Source organism: Equus quagga, chromosome 2 (assembly GCF_021613505.1).
Source record: "Equus quagga isolate Etosha38 chromosome 2, UCLA_HA_Equagga_1.0, whole genome shotgun sequence".
Taxonomy (NCBI): Eukaryota; Metazoa; Chordata; class Mammalia; order Perissodactyla; family Equidae; genus Equus; species Equus quagga.
The window spans coordinates 64,867,704-64,887,959 of NC_060268.1; the positions used below are offsets into that span (position 1 = coordinate 64,867,704).

Genomic DNA, 20,256 nt, shown 5'->3' on the forward strand with positions numbered 1-20,256 from the left:
GTTATCAAACTATATAAGCAATTTATATCCCTTCGTATAGATAGCCAGAGAGTTCTCAAAAGAAAGAATCAAGGTATAGTACTATTAAAAATGTACAATATAAACCTATGTATACTTCCATGTAGCTCTACCAACGTTGGGTTTTATACTTGTTTAAATTTATTTCTTGAAGTTTAATAGATAATAACTCACAATTATTGAGCTCTCTCTATGTGCCAGGGACTTCTAAGGATTTGATGTGAATTTTCCCATTTAATAATCACCATATATCCGTAGGGTAGATACTATTATTGGATACTATTATTGTCCCCCTGTTAGAGATGAGAAAACTGAAGCTTAGAGTTGCCCAAGTTAAGAAGTAAATTGATGAGGTTTATTTATTTATTTATTTATTTTGAGGAAGATTAGCCCTGAGCTAACATCTGCTGCCAATCCTCCTCTTTTTGCTGAGGAAGACTGGCCCTGAGCTAACATCCATGCCCATCTTCCTCTACTTTATATGTGAGACGCCTCCCACAGCATGGCTTTTGCCAAGCGGTGCCATGTCCACACCCAGGATCCAAACCAGCAAACCCCGGGCCGCAGAGAAGCGGAATGTGCGAACTTAACCACTGCGCTACTTGGCCGGCCCCAATTGTTGAGATTTAAATGTAGGCATACTGATTCCAGAACCTGTACTCTTCACCACCAGAATATACTGTCTCCTGATTGTTTGTTAATGGTAATGTGTTTTTTTCTGTTTTATTTACCGTAAAGGAAAAATTGCTATTAAAAACAAAAACTGAATGTAGCCTTTCCGATTTCAGGAGTGTGGCATAATTTATTGCTAGGGAGCTTGTTTTGTTGAAGTAACTATCTAGAAGGACCTTTTTGGTTGAGAAAGGTCAACTTCCTGGGTTTAGCCTGGGTGGGCCCGGAGGATACAAAGAGAGATCAGTTACTCCAAATAATAAAATGAAAGCAATCTGAATTTTCACTGAATGTCCTAGAAAAAGAGAATGAGGCCTAGGAAAGAAAGAAGTGGAGGGAGGTTGATGAAAAGAACTGAGATGGGATGCATACCAGAAAAATGGCAGGAGGCAGGGGCCTACTGGAGGACATGCAATGAGAAGTTTCCTGAGAGAGTAGAGAATGGCTGTTAAATTTCTATAAGCAGTCATGTATGCATTTAATTTGAAGCTGTTTTCTTCTTTGTGCCTTCCATTAACTCTAAACCTTTTGTGCAATTTGGATACACCAGCCGTCTTAGTGGTGGATCATTTGGAGGAATGAAGGATGAGAAGTGGCACATCATGGGCAAGAGGGCAATAGCCAAAGGAAAAGCAGTAGGCAAGCAGGCTGCATCATGGTCTGACCCAGGAGAGAGAGAAGCAACCTGGGAAACCCTTGGACAAACTGAGGTCTCAGGACTTCCTACAATGGTTGAAAATGGGGCTTAGGCCATTTTTGTATTGAAAGAATGACTCCTAAACATTAAATTGCTTGGAGTTGTCCAGGTTGGAAACTTCTGGGTTACATTCAAGCAAGAAAAAAATTTTGTTGAGCCACAGTAAGAGAAATTTGATTTATTAGCAGCATTTTTCAGTCTCCTCCTTGGTATGTGGTAATTAGCTTCCAGAACACCAAACTCTTCTGGTTTTTCTCCTACCTCATCAGGCACTCATCGGTTTCCTTTGCTGGTTCCTCCATTTCTTCCTGATCTCTGTGGCACTGACCATGTGCCACAGGGCTCAGTCCTCCATCCTCTCCACTGTCGACACTCAGTCCCTTGGTGATCTCATCCAGTCTCGTGCTTTTAAATACCATCCATATATTGACAGTTCCTGAATTTATATCTCCCAGACTTCTCTCCTGAACTCCAGACCCAAATAGCCTATTGCCCACTTGACATACTCACTTGGATGTCTAAAACTCATCTCAAACTTATGTCCAATATTACATTTCTGATCTTCCTTCCAAAAACTCCACCACTCACAGCTTTCTCCATTCTTAGTCGATGGCAATTCTATTCATCCTTTCAAGCCAAAAAACATGGAATCATCCTTTATGACTCCTTTTCTGTTCTACTCCATCTCTAATTTGATAGGAAATTCTGCTGTTTTTACTTTCAGAATATATTCAGAATCAGCCCATTTTACCATCTCTACTTCGGCCATGCTAGTCAGAGCCACCATCATATCTCCTAGCTCGCCACAGAGCCTCCTAACTGATCTCCCTGCTCCCACCTTTCTCTCCCTAGCGGCCAAGGGTGGTCCTTTTGACATGTGTAAAATAAAAGCTTATTATTCACTCCTCTGCTTCCGTTTCATTTTGAATAAGAGCCAGATTTTTTACAGTGGTCTTATATGATCTCCAGATCCCCCGCAACCTAGCACCACCCCACCATCACCTCTGACTTCGTTTCCTGGTCCAGAGCCCCCTTGTTCTCTCTCTTCAACTCTACCTGCATTCTTGCTATTCCTGAACAAGCCAGGCACCCTCTCACCTTAGACCTTCTGCTTTGGTTATTCACTCTGCCTGGAATGCCCCACAAAGCTTATTCTCTCACTTCTTTTAAATCTGTGTAAATATCAACTTCTTAATCAGACCTTCCCTGACCACCCTCTATTAGTTGGAATTCCCCGTCAGGATTTCTAATCGCTCTTTTGTTGCTCTACATTTTTTTCTTTTTCCCTTAGCACTTATCACCTTCTAACATAATATATAATTTATTATTTTTATTGCTTATTGCTAATCTTCCTCCTCCCCCTGCCAGAATATATAAGCTCCATGAAGGCAAAGATCTTTATCTGCTTTGTACACTAATATATCCCAAGTACTTAGCACAGTGCTTAGCCCATAGTAAGCACTCAATGATAATTATTTGAATGAAAAAATAAAGTCCGTCATCTCCAGAATCTCATTCTGGGATGAGAATGAGCTTCCGAGTCTACAATTTTGTACAACACAGGCATTTCCTTCAGATCAGGGGCCAGCAAACTTTTGCTTAAAGGACCAGATAGTAAATATTATAGGTTTATAGGTCATATGATTACTGTTGTAACTACGTACTCAACTCTGCCTTTGGAGCTCCAGAGCAGCCAGAGACCATACATAAACAAATGGGCATGGCTGTATTCCAAGAAAACTATTTACAAAAATAAGTAGCTGGCGAGCAGGCTGTACTTCACTTTAGACAAAAATACATCTTGGTAAATCATAGCTCTTCATTGGCAGATCAGGCTCTATCCATCCACTCTACCAATTGCCAAAAACAAAATTTTAGAAAGGTACATGTAAACCCAGCAAAATTACAGATCAGGACCTTGTCTGCCTGACAAATTGGACATTCCTTACTCAAAGGGGACTATTGACTTGGGTGGGGGTAGGGAGGAGAGAGAGAAATCCTGATATCAGCCACTTTCTTGCTAATGAGTCTAGAGCACATTATCTATAGCTTTGGAGTACCCTCTAGAGATTTCTAATATGCAGAATGATCTAATTCTGAAGCCTTTTTCTCTAGGCCATTAAGCTCCTTGGCATGATGAATTTCCTGTGGCAAGGAAACCATTTTTATTTTTGTCAGCTGTTCTAAAAGTCGATAGACTGATGCAGTTGCTTAGGAAAGTACCTGCCAATATTCTGAGGTCCAAGCCCTAATCTCCTGCCGTCTAGAACAGTGACTCTCAATCAGGGGCAGTTTTGACCCCCGGGAGACATTTGGCAATGTCTGGAGACATTTTTGGTTGTCACAACCAAGGGTGGGGGTGCTACTGGCATCAGGTGGGCAGAGGCCCAGGATGTGGCTAAAGATCCTACAATACACAGGACAACCCCCATAACAAAGACTTATGCAGCCAAAAATGTCAGTAGTGCCTGAGGTTGAGAAACCATGATCTAGACTATTCCCCTGGACTTTTAATCTACCTTGTTCTCCATTGCCAAACCAATATTCCTACACAATTAAATTTATCCATTGCTCCTAAGCTTCAATAGCTCCAGTGGCTCCTCATTGCCTGAAATACCAAGTCTCCCTCCTTTCCTGGCACTGAGATCCTGAAGGATTCTGCCCACTTATGTATCCATTCCTCAGAAGGAATTCTGCTTCTCCCAAGATTTCATCTGCACCTCTTCTTCCATCCTTTTACCAATGTTACCCTCCGAACACACATTTTGTGAGGATCATCCCCACATCTTTGCTCTGATCCAAATCTTACTCTTTCTTTGAAGCCCACACATGCTGCACACCCCTCTGCCAGTGAGTCCATCTGTTGCACTCCCTTTTGTATTTGTCCTGGGCTCACATGTCTAGACAGTTATATAGCTATTCCCTCTATCTTGTCTCCTCAGTAAACTCCCTGAAGAGGTCTGTATTGAATTTCTGAGTTTCCACAGTGTAAAGTGTGAAAACTGTATTGTTGTATTGAGAGTCAAATGAGTATAAAAAGCACCTTGTTTGGGGCTTGGTACCCAGCTAAGTGCTCAGAAAATTATAGTATTCTAGTATCTATAGACGTGTACATCCAGGAACCCATACAAAGTGCTTAATAAATCTTTTAAATGTAGTCATGTACTGGCGAGAGCATACCATTCAGACTAGCCTGGTATTTGGAACTAACAATAGAGAAAAAACTTCCATCAGAAATCCTACACCAGATAACACACCTTCATGCTACAGTGAATCCAGGAGCAGTGGGTGTACATTTTCCCAAAGTGGTGCCTAAGCCACCCTTTCTGCATTTAGCAAGTTAATGAACAGCTTATGAGTAACACTTTGCCCACTCTGGCCCAATTTAGAAGGCTGCCAATAGGATAAGACGTCAATATGCCACAGTCTGCTTTGCTGGGGTCCTAGCTGCATCCTCCCAAAGTGCTTCTGCTCTTAGCCACTGGAGGGTCTGATGTCTGTAGAGAAGTCAGCACCAATGGGATGAGGCTGCAGCAAGGGCCTGGCCTTTTCTCAGGCGGAAGAGAGCCTTGTCTCAGATCCTGTGAGAGGAGAAGTGAGTGGGGCATGGTATTCCGAGCAGCTCAGGTTTGGCTTTGGGCCAGGCACTGAGTGGCAAACAAGAAGGAACACACACATTCCAGAAAGGCAAGGAGCCCTGCCAACACGAAGGAAGCCCAGCGAGCAGTGCCTGCTGGGCGCCAGGTGCTCCTTGGCTCTGTGGAGGTCAAGCATGCAGATGGATGAACTCAGGTTTCTCTGGATTAGCATTTCAGAGGCTTAAATACCCCCCTCCCTCTCACTTTCAGTGGCCAAAACATGTATAACCATTAAATTTTAATCCTCCCTGCTCTAGGATCCACCTGCTGCACTTTAGAGGAAGGTAGGAGGGGAAAGAGTGTTGTTGCCTCCTGAAATCACACTTTGCAGGAGCCAGGTTTCTGTAATTTTGTGTCCTGAGTAAGAGAAGATGCTACTGACGAGGGCAGATCATGGGGAAAGCCTGGGATTTCTGCGCCCTTGTTGGAAGTGAGGCCGAGCTTCCCCTGTGACTCCTCCCTGCCCCCCACTTGTTCTTCACACCTGCCAGTTCTGCCTTCCTACTGGCCTGACCTTCTGAAGGTCTGGAGATCCCTTGGGAATGCTCTCCTTTCAGAATCAGCTCAGACCTTTCCCCCAGGTATGAAAGAAGAGGGAAAGGGAGAAGAGAAAGGACCAAAGGAGACGGGAGAAATGGCCATGTGAGCCTGCCAGAGAGTGCCTTCTGTGATTGGATAGGCCGTACACTGGACTTGGATGAGGGCTGGGCCCTTTTTTGACCTGCAAGGGGACAGGGGGACCTTTGAGAAAGAATAAATTGTGTTGCTCACTTCCTCGGCTCTAGTTCCTGCTGGACTTTGCTGCCACCTAGTGGCCCAGTTGGCATCTCTTCCCCCTCAAAGAGATAACCAGCCTAGAGATCTGGCCTCAGTTCCAGGCCTGAGGCAAATAGGAGAGCCTTCTCTGAGAAGTTCCTCTGCCCTTGGATGCCCTGATCCTGTGGCCCAGCAGCTAGGAGAGGAGCATCTCAGATTTAGGATCTCACCCAGTTCCATGGGTGGTCCTAATGTCATGGCCATCGGGTAGGAGGGCCAAGGCTGGGTGGCTGGCTGGGCACCTGGGAGTGAGGGTCGGGGCAGTTTCTTACTCCCAGGATGTCTCCAACGGGATGCAGTTCTCGTGGAGCTCCCCTCATTCCTGAATGGCCTTCTCACTAGAACTCCTCCCCCTCCCATTACCCTTTCTCATCTGGCTAAGGCCCACGTTGCAAAACTGAGGCTCCTGCATTGTATATATATATTTCCCTTCATTCCTCCAAATTTAAGGCAGTTGTTTCTCCCTTATAAAGTTAGCTCATTTCCACTAAAAATATAAACATGTCTAAGATTATATACCCTCTCTGATGCTACTGCTATGAACGGGTCCTTGGGAATAGTGAAAAGGTGGTATATTAGCATATGTAGATTATAGACCATATTACATCCCCATGTTTATTTCTTCCAGCAAAGGAAAGCACTTGGTTTCAGCAACCACTGATCCTACCAGCTCCAAACGTTCAGATCTGAGCTGCAGTACCCAGGGATTGTATAAAATCCAAACTCCCTTCTACCTGCTTCTCCAGCCTTTCTTTGTTTTTAATTGTGGTAAAATACACAGAAAATTTATCATCTTAATCATTTTTAAGCATATAGTTCCATAGTATGTAGTTCATATCGTTGTACAAGCGTCATCACCATCTCCAGAACTCTTTTCATCTTGCAAACCTGAAACTCTATACCCACCAAACAGTAACTCTCATTTCCCTTCCCCCCAGCCCCTGGCAACTACCATTATACTTTCTATTTCTATGAATTTGACTACCCTAAGTACCTCATAAGTGGAATTTTACAGTATGTCTTTTTGTGTTATTTCACTTAGCATAATGTCCTCAAGGTTCATCTGTTGTAGCATGTGTCAGAATTTTCTTCCTTTTTAAGGTTGAGTAATATTCCATTGTACGAATATACCACATTTTGTTTATCCATTCATCTGCCAATAGACACTTGGGTTGCTTCCACCTTTTGGCTATTATGAATAATGCTTCTATCAACACGGGTGTACATGTAGCTCTTTGAGACCCTGCTTTCAGTTCTTTTGGGTATTTACCCAAAACTGGAATTACTAGATCATATAGTAATTATTTTTAACTATTTAAAGAATTGCCTTATTGTTTTCCACAGTGGCTGCACCATTTTACATTCCCATCAACTATACATAAGGGTTCCAATTTCTCCACATCCTCATCGACACTTGTTGTTTTCTGTTTCTTTGATAGTACCCATCTTAATGGGAACGAAGTGGGATCTGATTGTGGTTTTGATTTTCATTTCCCTAATGGCTAGGGATGTTGAGCATCTTTTCATGTACTTGTTGGCCATTTGTGTATCTTCTTTGGAGAAATGTCTATTCAAGTCCTCTGCCCATTTTTAAATAGGTTGTTTGTTTTCTTGTTGTTGAGTTGACCTCTCCAGCCTCTTCTCATGTCACTCTCCCACTTGATTAGTATCCAGAGTCGTGCAGACCGGCTCTCTGTTCCTCAGAGACACAGGCCCTCTTTCCTACCTTTACAGCTGCTGATCCACTTTCCAGGAATGCTCTTTTCCCAGCTCCTCCCAAAACTGGCTCCTCATCCTTTAAGCACGAGCTTAAATGTCACTTCAGAGAAACTTTCTGGCCCACCGATTTAAAGCCATCTCTCTGTTTATCTCATATTACTGTTTCTTTCTTTCTTTCTTTCATAGAACTTGACTGCAATCTGCAATCACCTTGTTTACATATTTACTTGGAACTTATGTTTACATGGAACTTAAGTGCCATGGAGACGCAGAGATATTGCGTGACATGTTCACTGCTATATCCCCAATGCCCAGCATAGTAGCTGGCTCATAGTCTGGGCTCAATATTTACTGAATGAATGAATCACTACTAGAGGGGGCATCCTAGGGGAAAAGAAAGGTGATGTTGCCCAAACTGGAATTTAACCTCCCTAATCTAGGCTCAATGTCATAGAAAAGGACACAGGAGTTTTCTGGCTCTAACCTCCAGACTTTAATTCTTGAACCAGAAGCACAATACTATTTAAACCAGGGACGTTGCTTTGGAGTTGCCCAGGAGAAAAGGAGAAATGGAGAAAGCATTCTCAGTGTCCGCCCAACAAAGGCAGAAGACTGTGGTGGTTTGCTGTGGCCATCCTTATCCTTCCCCATATGCCTGAAGTATGAGTTAGCTCAGCTGAAGTTCATGAAGATTTGCAGAGTACTTGGGATTCTGAGAATGACTTGGGCTCCATCAGTCTCCTTGGTGCCAAATACATAACAGTACCTTTAATGAGTGGTCAAAAGATAAAAATGAACTTTCCATATCACAGGACACTAGAAAAATCAAATTTTTTATTTAAAAATATTTTCAAAGGCCAATGCCATAGTGAAACAACCCAAGGATAGTTGAACCAGACTCTGAGGGAATTAAAGGAGCATCAGCCAATGCAAGCAGGTCTGTATAAATACACATAGTTTATAAATGAGCACAACAGAAGGTACACTGGCCGCAGAGGACTAGGCTGGGGGACAAAAGGGAGAAACAGAAAGAGGACCCTCCAGAGGGACAGGCACACTCATACCACTCAAAGCCCTGGACCCTAAGAGGGCCTCCATATATACCCTACAGCATTCCTCTTCCCCTTTCTGAGTCTCGGGCATGGCTGGAGACTGGGTTCACCAGCATCTTGGCACAGCCACCCACGACTTGGCACCTCTTATGGCCTCTGGCTCAACCTAGCAAGGCTCAGAGAATGGATCTGTTCTCCCTGCCTTTCAGCAAGGACCAGGGAGGGGAGCCGCTGGGGCAAGTAGGATTATTTCCCTGAAAATATTATGGAAAGGAGTGATGAAGGGGACTTGTTCCCAAAAAAAGGAGGGGCATTCATCCAGTGTGGCACTGTAGGGAGAATGGAACAGCGAGTTTCACCTGAGACATACAGATTCGGTGCAAGCAACCCACAAGGCCAGGCTCTAAGCTTAATCCTAGAATCTGGGATGAGGACAGGATGAAGAGACCTCCAGTCTGAGCGTAGGGAGTTATCACCCACTCTCAGTCCTTCCAATCCTCATTTGGCTTTGTCATAAACAGGACAGACAATCGCAACTCCACAATCAATCATTTCCCCTGGATGTTTCCCCAGTTAGCTTCTCAGGTGTCTGAAGAGGGAAAAACAGTGGCTATTTCTGACACCACCCACCCCATCACCAGAGACTTTCCCTGATATCTGGCCTCCTCACTAAGGCCCTTCCAGAACCTCCAAGGGCACTGTCTTAGAAGATGAGTCCCAGAGAGAGCAGGCCAGAGTTCTAAGGCACAGAGACGCTTTTTGGAATAGAGAAGGCCTTGACAGAGAAGGCTAAGAGAAGGATCTCTTAAGGCAAAGCCACCACCATGTCCACTCTTTCCATCCCCTACCGCTCTCATCCCCAAAGGTATCAGACAGACCTCCTTGGCCTGGTCCCTGCACTAGACTAGGCCCGCTTTGGACACCTCCACTTTATTTATAGAGAACAGAGCCCATGGAGTGGAGGACCCTCGTTCGTGGTCTGCCACACACTGACTGCAGGTGACATGAGTGAGCTCTGCCCCGTGGTGGCCCAACACCATCATGCCCAGCTGCCTAGCCAAGCCTCCCCAACAGGCTGCAGTTGGCCCTGCCTGAAATCCAGGCAGTCAGGCAGGGAGTACAGAGCAAGACCTCAAATCAGAGCCACCACCCTTTCCAACCCCTCCTTCCTGCCTAGGGCACGTTGGAAATGTCTGAGCACACCAAGAGAAGATCCAGTATCAGGTCTGTGACCACAGTGATCTACCTATCTCACCAGGAAGTGGCAGCTGAGGACACAGAATGCTGGACCTCTGTTCTCCTTCACAGCCCCTGCCACTGTCTCCTGCTGTGGGTAGTGTCCTCTAGATTCAGCCAGCCTCCTTGTGAGGGGCCAGAACAGAGCCTCAGCACAGATCATGAACATTCCATTCTTACTGGAATCCTGGCCACAAGCCTTCCTCTCCTTATACATAGCCTGCCCCTACCTCCCTCCAGTCTGTTGTAGGCCTGATAGGGGCCTGGCTCCCTGAAGAGAAGCCTTTGGGCCCCAGAACAGGGACTCTCAGGGGCCCAAGTTGAGGGCACAGTATGTTGGGAGAGAGCAGAGTCCACACTGGTGTATGGGTTCTGGCCCCTGTCCTACCACTGGAGTGAGCCATGTGACAGAGAGCCACATTCCAGGTATCAAATCATGGCCCTCTCTTGGGGTGGCCCTTCGTGCTCTGCCTGTGTGCCAGAACTGTTTCCAAGAAACAATTTTTTTTCATTTAAGTGGTTGCCGAAGCTTAGTATGCAGAATTCCTCAGCTGTTTCCAAAAATCTGGCTTTTTGTCTGAGTCCCAAAATTGTAGGAGCTTTGTAAACAGGTACTTCAGATCACTCATTAAAGGAGGGAGAAGAGCTGTGGGGAGGAGGAGGGATCTGGAATATTTTCCTTCATACTCAGTCTCAGCACAGCAGCAGCATAAACCGAGGGGATCATAGGGAGAACCTCAGCACCTAGAGCATTCTTCTTGGAGGAGCCGGAACAAAGGCCAGCTGGCTGTTACCTGCACATGGGAGACACGCCCAGATCAGAGACAGGGCGTAGAAGGCAGGCAGGTAGGTCAGTGAAGCCTTTCTCCCCCAGTAAGAGTGAGTCAGGGTGGGATCTGTGTAACCTGCACACTCTGCCCAGCCTTGCTCAGGGCCATCACGCCAGCTTAAGGGCAGGGCCAAGTCCAGCCAGAGTAACAAGCAGCCTGGCCGTAGGTTTTGGCTCTTGTCCTTAACCCTCAATCCCAGAGGCATTAGGGAAGAGAAAGGGGATCACCTGTGCCCAGGGACTGGGCCATCCCAATTCAGGGAGCATAACTGCTGTTCCAGCCGGGAGATGCGGAATGCCAGATAGGATGAGGACATGACCAAGAAGCAGATCCTGGAGAAAGAGGGGGCAAGAAAGGGTTGAATCTCTCTTCTAGTAAAAGGACCTTTTTCGAGGCTCACCAAAAATAGGAGTAATGACTAAGCTACTCCTGCAGTTGGAAGAATTAAAGAATCCTTTGCCCTGCAGCTATATTCAGGCCTGGGCATCTTTCTTCCCAGAGGCCTCATGAAGGTCCTGAGACTCATTCCCATGGAAGTGTCCTCGAAGCCCAGCAGGAGTTCTGGGTTCTTCAGCTGAGCCCACCTTCCCTTTGACCAGCCACCTTGGTCCTGTGCCTCTTCTGGGAGGCCACTAAGATTACCCACTAAGACAGTAGGCCCCTTTCTCCAGCAAGTGCTGAGGTTAACAGTCAAAACCCAGCCAGCAGAGCCAGAGGAAGGTGATGAGCTTAGGTGAAGGGAAGCCAGGGACTGGCTGTTCATAAAACGTCCCACCATGCTCACTACCCTACTGGTCCTTAGGCGGAATTACAGACAAGTCTGGGGTTCCAGAAACTGTCCTAATGGTGGGTAGCAGTGGTAAGGCCATGGCTCTTCCCTAGTCTATCTGATGGCCCTATCCAATTTTGCCAGCCCTCCCTCTCCCCAGTCCTGTGCAACTTTTCCTTTTCTCAACAGTTTCATACCCTGCCCCTCCCCACCACACAGCCTTAACCCTAAATTGCTGGTTTGTAACAATAAAAACTGGAGATACTTTGTCTTGCTATAGAAGGTCTGCCATGTGGCCTCCAGACACCAGCCAGCAGCTTGCAGTTGACTCAGAACCTTCCCCTGGCTCTGGACAGTGACCTCCCCACACACCAAGGCCCCTGCTCCAAACACCCAGATACCCGGATCAGTTTGCTCCCCTCCCATAATATAGTCACCTACAGCACAAAGATGATCTTGAGGAGCAGGTAATCCCAGAGCCTCAGTTCCCCTTCACTCCTGGGCTCTTCCTCCAGCTTCTCCTCCTCACAGACAGCCTTCTCTGCAATAGGAGAGCAGTTGGGCATCTTCCTGGGGCAGGCAGGACCCCAGTCCAACACAGGGCATGCCCACCTCCCCATATTCTCCGAAGCTGCTTGGCTTGCCCTTATCAGTTTGGAGAAAGAAAGAAACAGCTCTCAGAAGCCCTGCGGGCTGTGATGATCCCTGTTTGCAAAAGTAGGAGGAGGGAAAGCCTAGTCTTTGCACACAGTTGCTGTTGTCAAGCCCCTTGAACTCACCAGACCCTGGAGGCTTCCTGGAGGGAAAGAAGCTGTCCGTGGAGTCCATGGATGCCCGAGGGACACAAGGGATGTTGGCTGGGAGGGACAGAGACCCAGATGCAGGGCATACTTTTCTCCATTTCATCTCGGGGATGAGGACTTCCTGCAGAGAAGGCAGGAGAAGCTGTCTCACCATGGCCCTTGGGATCTTGCTTGCCCTAAGGGGCCCACACTAGGTTCATCAAAGCTTTTCCAGATATTACCAGTATGGATACCCAGCAAGGCATGAAAGCAGGTATCCAGGAAAGGGGAAATCATTGCCATAGCATCCACACGTCTCTCCTATCTGCTCCCTTGCAGTGACCAGATACTCTGCCAGTTAACATGTGATGTCTTTGAAGACTTCTAGTGTAGAACCACTTGGGATCTAAGACGTGAGGCAACCCAGGTACATGCTCAGATCAGCTGAGTCCAAGAAAGCTCAGCACAAAATATCTTAGATGGGATAAGTCATGACTCCTTCAAATCTGGGCTCTAATGCTAAGCACATCACTGACCTTGGCAGGGGTACTCAGGGTGCCCATCAACAAAAATGGGAACATCACCTTCTATCCACTGCGTCATGCTGCATGCTTGGCTAAACACTTAATAGTTACTGAAGGAGGCTTCAAGCACCCTGGGGTCATTTCCACCCCCCATCTCTGCTCTAGAAACTCAGCTCTGCTTACCCAGAACCCCCACAGCTAAGCAAACTGCTGGGACCTCAGCAAATCTAAACTAAGTCTGTCTGGGTTCCACAGTGATAGCCTTTGGAGTTCTTCCCCAAGGACATCTCTATCCCCTTGAAGGCATCCTGACTCCGCTAGAGGAAAGAGGATGGTCACTGCTCTGAGTCCATACAGGTGTGGAATCCAACCTGGGCAGTGTTCTTGGGGGCTGGACATCTGTTCTGCTCAGAGTCAGCAAATCTGCCCAGGACCTAGTAGCTCTGCTTGGTATGGAGTGTGGCGGGCTAGGGCCCCCCTGGCATAGTGTGGCCATTGGCTCTTGAACCTGGGGCCCCAGTTCTGCATTGTGGGCCCCTGCCTGAGAAGCCCTGAAACCACAGAGCCACTGGAGATCTCAGGGAAGCAGCTTTTGCTCTCAGCCTTAGCTCTCACCAGAGACTGGCACTTAGGTTCCTCTGGAAATTCTCTTACACTCAGACTCTTCTTGCTGGAAGGCTGAGGAGAAAAGGGAACAGGGGTCACTTGTCTATCTGGAACAGCTAAGGTCAGGCATGGGGAGGTGCTAGCACTCTCCAAGAGAGCTTTGCCTCCAACTAAGCCACTTTGGGTCAGATGGAGCATAGCTCCCAGAGTTTCCAAGGAACCCCCTAGTTAATTCTGGAGTAGAGGGCAAATCCAAGGCAATATACTCCCCAATGCTGCTGCCCCTCCCACCTTCCTCACCAGGAGCCGGAGAGAGTTGTAGGCATATTGGGAAGCAGCCACGTGCTCCTGCCTATCCATATGCTGAGGAAGCACATGTGAGAGCATATACATGGGGACACACAAGGTCCCACTGGCCTGAAAGAGACATGCTCACAAGCGTAGACACATAGTCCAAGGACTGCCTCTGATCCACTGAGCCTAAGCCCGTACTCCCCTCTCCCTGTGCTGGAGATGGGCCGACCTCCCCTAACAGACTTGTCTCAAGACCCCACTCCAGGCCTGAGCAGCCTCCCTAGCCCAACTCCTGCCCCTGAACTCCATACCTGTAGGTGCTTGCAGACCCTCCTCAGCATGTCATATACACTGTCCCGGGACAGCAGTGACACAAAGACATACTAGGACATGGAAAGAAAACAGAAGAGGGTGGGGTAATAACGACTTGAGAGTGTGCCACAGTCAGGCTATGGGTTTCTGGGACTGGGATGGGGAGACTGACAAGGGAGCGCTGGCCCAGAGACTCACTGACCTTCTGGCTGGTGTTGGTGGTGATGGCCAGACCATTAGGAAGGAGCCGCGCCATCTTGTGTTTTTTGATCATTTGCACAGACACCACAGGAATGACCACCTGAGTGGGGAGAAGCATGCTTCTCTCAGGACTCACTCCCAAGGACATGGTCCCTTTGCTTCCTGCATAGGGCCCCAGCCACAGCTGGCAGTGAGCCAAGCATGAACACCATGGAGAAGCCTGGCCCCATGTGGGAGAGTATCTGAACATTCCACCTTCTTATGTAGGCTTCCCTTCCAGTTATCCCCAGCACCCAACCCCAGCCTTGGCAGCACACACCACTCCAGGCTCTCACCCTGTTATCCAGGAGGCCAAGGGTGGTTGCTCTGGTGAATCCCATATTCCAGTAAAGGAGTTCCCTGACGTAACTCCTGGCCACACTTATGGTCCCCCCTAAATGACATGCCACTCTGATTCTGAAGGCATTTCAGAGACACCCATAGGCAGGATAATCTGGCTGTGAACTGTTCAGGCGAGAAGCAGAGTCTAGATTAGGGTCCCGGTTTTGGAAGAGGGAGGGTTACTCCCCTGGACACCAGTTGGGACACCTCACAGCTGCTCATCCAACCAGTGAGAGGCTTCACCAGCTTGCAGAAGGACAGGCATGACCTGAGGTGTGCCTGCAGGGCAGGGGGCTAGGGCTTCACTGGGCTATGGCAGCCCTTACCACTCATTACTACCTTGATATCCTTGCCAAAAAGGCTGGCATGGAAGCAGAGCCAGTTGGGGGAGATGTAGAGCCGGCCCTGGAGAAGGAGGTCCCTCTGGAGGGCACAGGAGCACACTAGGAAGTCGCAGGAAAGAAGACCACCATGAGCAAGGTCAGCAGGAAGCCTCAGGGTCCTCACACTCAGGAATCCAGAGTCCAGGCTCAAGGACGGTCTTCCTCAGAATCCCCCTTCCCAATCCCAGGCTCCAAACAACTCATTCCCCCAGCATCCCAAGAGTCCCTTCCTCAGAATGTTGACTGCCCCCACCTACCCTACCAAACTGCTAATATTTCCTCTTCCTCCGACCATGCCCCAAGGGGTCACCTAAGCCTGGATTCTCACTCCCTTAGGCAGAACCCCTTGCTCTGCCCTGCCCTTGAGAGAGGGCCTTGATTGTGCAAATGCTCCCACATGCTCAGTGAGAGACCTGAGAACAGTCACTGATAAGAGCAGAACAGAAATTAGATTTGGAAGCCCTGACATTTTGTCAAGAGACCCTTCACAAATTCAACTTCATATCCCAAACCAGCCCAGCCTTCTCATACTTTTGAAGAAACAAGACAAACCACATCCAAAGGGCAGCCAGTTCCCATATCTAAATCGTGCTTTGGAGGTTCCAGAGGAGAGGAACTGGGCCTCGGGCGCTAGAGGCGCCTGTCCAGCCACACCAGGGAGACAGCTCACCTTTGAGAACCACCTCCTCCAAGGGGATGTCCTTAAACAGCTTGTGGTATTGCTGGTTGTATTTACTCAGTGATGTCTGCAAACACATGGGCTGGGTCTGAGAAGTCCTTGGAGATCAGACCACCAAGGGGCTCTGCTCCAGCCACCAGGAAATAATGCCACAGACGCCCCCCCCGGGGACTTAGCATGAAGCAGCCAGTAAGCAGTCAATGGGCGTGGAGGGCTGAGTTCCAAGCACACCTTGTCTCCTGGTGACGCTGGGTCCTGATAGGCAGCCTATGACTGGAGGGGAACACACCATTCCCACCCAGGAGGGGACACTCACTCAGGTTTCCTGGTGACAGGCCTTGGCTAAGGAGCCAATAGTCACTGAGTTCAGGCAGCCCAGGACCCCTCCCTTGGTGGGCAGTGAGAAGTCAGCCTCCACACACTTACCCCTTCTCGGCTGCACTTCTTTATCTCTTCACCCTTCGAGCCTTTGGGCCAGTGCAGACTGCAAAGGAGACATTCCATTCCAGGAACAAGGAACCCTCAAGGCCTACCCATGTATCCTCAGTGCCAGTTCTGCCCTGGCTTCAAGCCAGAAGCTTAGGGCAGAGGTTGGAGCCTGGGGCCCTTCTCCAGGGGCCACAGCAAAGTGATAAGCACAGTAAGCACATAGCTCAACTCTGGGGAAGGGCATTCCTGGATGCAAGGAGGGGTCGCTGAGAGCCCTCCCTGAACACGTGTGATCAGCGGCTGCCCAACCTGAGCCTCAATCTCCAAGAAATGCTTAGGAGCCACCCACCCTGGATGTCAAAAACTCTCCATTTCTCTGGCCAGGGGACGAGCAGAAGAACAGACCCAAGAATAAATGAGCAGAAAGTACAGGGATGGGGACTTGTTTGAGGAGTGGGTGAGATGGAGGTGTCAGACTCACAGCTCCGGGGCCTGGTCATGGGCCATGATCCCGGCAGGACTGCCCTCCTTGCAGCCTCCTCCCTGCCGAGCTCTGCAGTGAGGAGCTTGGCAGATTCCCCTGACCTGATGGATGCTACCAAGGTTGGGGGAGAAGGGGTGGTGCTGAAACATAAACATTTGCCCTGGCCAGGTTGGCCTGAGGACAGGTGGGCAGGGAGGAGGCTGGTAACCCGAGAAGCTTGGACTCTGCTAGGTCCCAGTGCACTGGGACGGGCCTGGGAGTGGGAGGAAGAGGACCTGGGCAGCCTGTGCCAGACTTAACACCCTAGCTCAGCCTCAAGGTCCCCTTTCTAACAGGTCACCTCCTGAGGCCTTCCTACCTACAATCTGTATGTACAGGTGACTGGGAGGGTGGCCTCACCTGGAGTCCAGGGGTGCCTGAACTCTGTCTAGTTGCTCTGTGCAGGACTCGGGACTCTTCAGAGAAGCCGTCTTTCCATGCATCTGTTTGCTGCTAAAGAGAAACAGGCCCACATTAGGAAGAGAGGTTTCCTGAGGACACCTTTCCCTATCATCTCCACCATGCCCCAGGGCAGCTGCCTCTGCCCCCACCCAGGACTGGCCTTGCTATGCAGGGTAAGGCTGAAGATGTCACAGTCCAGAGGCAGCAGCTCAGGCAGGGGTCCTGGGGCAGCTGATGGAGGCAGTAGTCTTACACACCGTCTTTTCTGGAAGCCTGATGCTCAGTTTACACCTGAGCAGGAAGGAAAATCAATCTACCTCATCCCCAGCGCCAGGCAGCTGTTAGGCCAGGCGGAGTTAGGCCTCCAGCCCCACACTTGAGAAGGTACATGGGAGGGAGGACTCTGAGACTTGCTCACAGCTGAAAGCAAAAGAAGTTTCTGAGGTGCCCGGGCAGTATTACCATAAACTGTCAGGTTCTGGGAAAGGTCACTGAACACAGGAGTCCTCATCAAAGCTGAGAGCTGATGCAGTTGATGCTGTGGGAGTGGACTCCAGTCAGCCCACAGGTGATTGTGGGCCGGGAGGGGAGGGGCTGCTCCACATCAGGAAGTGGCTTCGATCACCTTTGGACAGTCAGGGCAGCTTGGCCCTGAGAGCCAAACCATCTCAAAAATGTCCCAAAGAAGGGCTGGCCTCATGGCATAGTGATTAAGTGCATGCACTCTGTTTTGGTGGTCCAGGGTTTGCAGGTTTGGATCCCAGGCATGGACCTATACAGCACTCACCAAGCCATGCTGTGGTGGCATCTCATGTACAAAAAATAGAGGAAGATTGGCACAGATGTTAGCTCAGGGCCAATCTTCCTCAAACAGAAAGAGGGAGATGGCAATGGATGTTAGCTCAGGGTCAATCTTCCTCAACAACAACAAAAAATGTATATATATATATTTTTTTTTTAATGTCCCAGAGAGAGGGCCCTGAGGCACCCTCTCCCTGGGCAAGTGGGGATCCCAAATGGGCTTGAATTCATGCCTCCACTAGACAGCTCCAAAGCATGGGGTTCCCATTTCCTGCCCCTCCAGGGCAGGCAGACTAGGAATCAATAAAGCCTGAGCAGTCAAACTAGCCCCCCAGTGAGTGGGCCCAGCGGCTGTGACAGGATGAGAGGTTGGCCAAGGAGCAGAGCCAAGACAAGGCAGTGCAGTGGTCCCAAATAGGTAACAATGTCCTGTGCAGTGGTTTCTCAGCAGATAAGGAGCTGGAACCAGGAGCCTGCAAATCCCAGCACTTGGTCCCTCTCAGCTGTGTGACGGGGGCAAGTCGAAGTTCTCTTTTTCAAGAACAGAGTTTCTGACTCAGCCAAGATCTGCCAGAGTCCTCAGAAATTGTTTAGTCTGACCCCCTCCCACTGTACCACTGTACAGATTAGGAAACTGAGACCTACCAAGAGACAGGCTATACCCAGTGTCACCCAGAGCCAGGTACCCTCACCCATTAAATCAGCCCAGCTATAGTCACGTGGCCTGGTGACCTCTGCCCTCAACCTAATGGAGGGTTTTGGTATACACATCAATATATATTTCCTGAATCTTGCAAAGTGACAAGTTATGCCAGTGATTTGATCCTTTGACTCCCAAAATTAATTTCTGGGTTTATTTGGTTCCATTGTTTCACATTTCACACAGATTTTTTTTTCATTCCCTCTTCATTTTTTTTGTGCTCATTATAGAAAATATGAGAAACATATAAAATATGACGATCAAAATCACCCATAAGGAAAAAAACCCACAAAAATCACCCAAAGAAAATATTTATGCATAAATATATACTTTATGTGAGTAGGATTATATATCACACAGTTTCTACGCCCTACTTTTGTTGTTTAACATGATTTCATGAGAAATTCCCCATGTCACTGTCCATTCCCACGATAGAATCTCAGAAGTGAAATCAGTGGATTGAGAATGAACCTTTCTCAGACTCTTTAGACTCACTTCCAGAATGCTTTCCAAATGCTATACCAGTTAACACGTCCATCAGCATGATATGAGGGTGCCCGTTCGCTACATCCAAGCCCTAGACTGGTATTGTCTTTTTCTCACCTTTGAAAATTTGATAGGTGAAAATAAATTGGTTTCATTTCTATTTCTGCTAACTGGTAGGTTGAACAATTTTTTCCAAATATATATTAACCATTGGAATTTCATCTGTGAATTGTCTGTAAGGATCCTCATGTTTTTCTTCTTGATTTGTATAAATTCTTTATTGAGAATATTTAATCCTTGCTTTATCATTTTTTGCAAATATTTTCCCCAGTTTGTCATTTGTCTTTTAGTTTTGTCTGGTATTGTTGCTGTACTTGTGTTTATTTTTATCTTCCTTCTCTCTGCTCCTTACTTAACGTAAGTGCTTTGATAAGAGAGGCCCTTAAGGTGGAGGAGGTCCAAGTCAAACCTCAGAGCCCTGCAGCCCCTGAGCCCACTGGGCCACCAGGAACGAGAAGGGCGTGGGCTCCGCTGAGGGACACACTCCGGTCTGGAGGACCAGAAATAAAACAGGACCCCAAGGAGAAGGAGCTTGTCCTGTGGTTTCAGAGGCAGGGAGCCTGTCACTCAGGCACTGGAGAGTATGATTCATGTTGTCAGGGCTGCAGGAGCTCAGAGGACACACAGATCCCATGGAGTAAAAGAGTCACAGAAGGGCTCCTGGAGAAAAGGAAGCTGAGCCTTACTGACTGCATAGGACTCTGATCTTGCATGGCTCCCATAATCATGCCTCTGCATGCATTCCAAACCAAACTCATCTTTGGGTCCAAATGTGACTTTCTCGGGGAGGGGAGCCTTCCCTCGGCCCTCCCCCAGCCTACTGAGGGGACCCTGCTGCAGGCACTCATGGCACCCTGATGTCACTGTCACGCTGTGTGGTGTGCTCTAACTGTCCATCTCCAGGGGCTCCAGGACATCAGGGACTGCCTCCTCCATCCCTGAACCCCCTGAGCCCGGTGCAATGCCATCATGCAGCAGGCACTCGGCATGTCTGAGGAAGGACTGTGTGAAGACAGTGTAAGTGAGATAAAGAACAGAGGCTGCAGGAGAGACAGACCATGAGAATAACAAAAGGCTGTGGCCACTGCCCACAGCATATCTGTGAAGAAAACAATAAACAATAAACGGGAGTCAGTTGGGAACACAGGACTTTCAAATATTTTTAAACTAAAAGAAATCCCTTTACTTGTGATCAACAGGATGGTTATAAGCCATTCTTTCATGTCCATCCATTGGAGCCAGTCCC

General features: G+C 48.2%; 1 protein-coding gene across 6 annotated transcripts in view; it reads right to left on the bottom strand.

Moving 5' to 3' along the window:
• Positions 1-8,001: 8,001 nt before the first annotated feature.
• Positions 8,002-20,256, bottom strand: part of LOC124234302 (GRAM domain-containing protein 2A-like) — a 37,408-nt gene continuing 25,153 nt past the window's right edge. Inside the window, exons 2-12 of one of the 6 annotated variants that reach the window (XM_046651610.1) lie at positions 16,922-17,014; positions 16,036-16,093; positions 15,601-15,676; positions 14,887-14,990; positions 14,168-14,266; positions 13,965-14,036; positions 13,369-13,431; positions 12,227-12,371; positions 11,889-11,988; positions 10,906-11,010; positions 8,002-8,326 (exon numbers count right to left, since the gene is read on the bottom strand). In XM_046651610.1, coding sequence (XP_046507566.1) covers positions 8,233-8,326; positions 10,906-11,010; positions 11,889-11,988; positions 12,227-12,371; positions 13,369-13,431; positions 13,965-14,036; positions 14,168-14,266; positions 14,887-14,990; positions 15,601-15,676; positions 16,036-16,093; positions 16,922-17,014 — 1,009 coding nt within the window. In that variant the 3' untranslated portion in view covers positions 8,002-8,232. Of the gene's footprint in view, positions 8,327-8,385; positions 10,643-10,905; positions 11,011-11,888; positions 12,093-12,226; positions 12,372-13,368; positions 13,432-13,964; positions 14,037-14,167; positions 14,267-14,886; positions 14,991-15,600; positions 15,677-16,035; positions 16,094-16,921; positions 17,015-20,256 lie in introns of those variants that run through there. The other 5 variants (XM_046651620.1, XM_046651634.1, XM_046651628.1 and 2 more) reach the window with 5 other exon arrangements.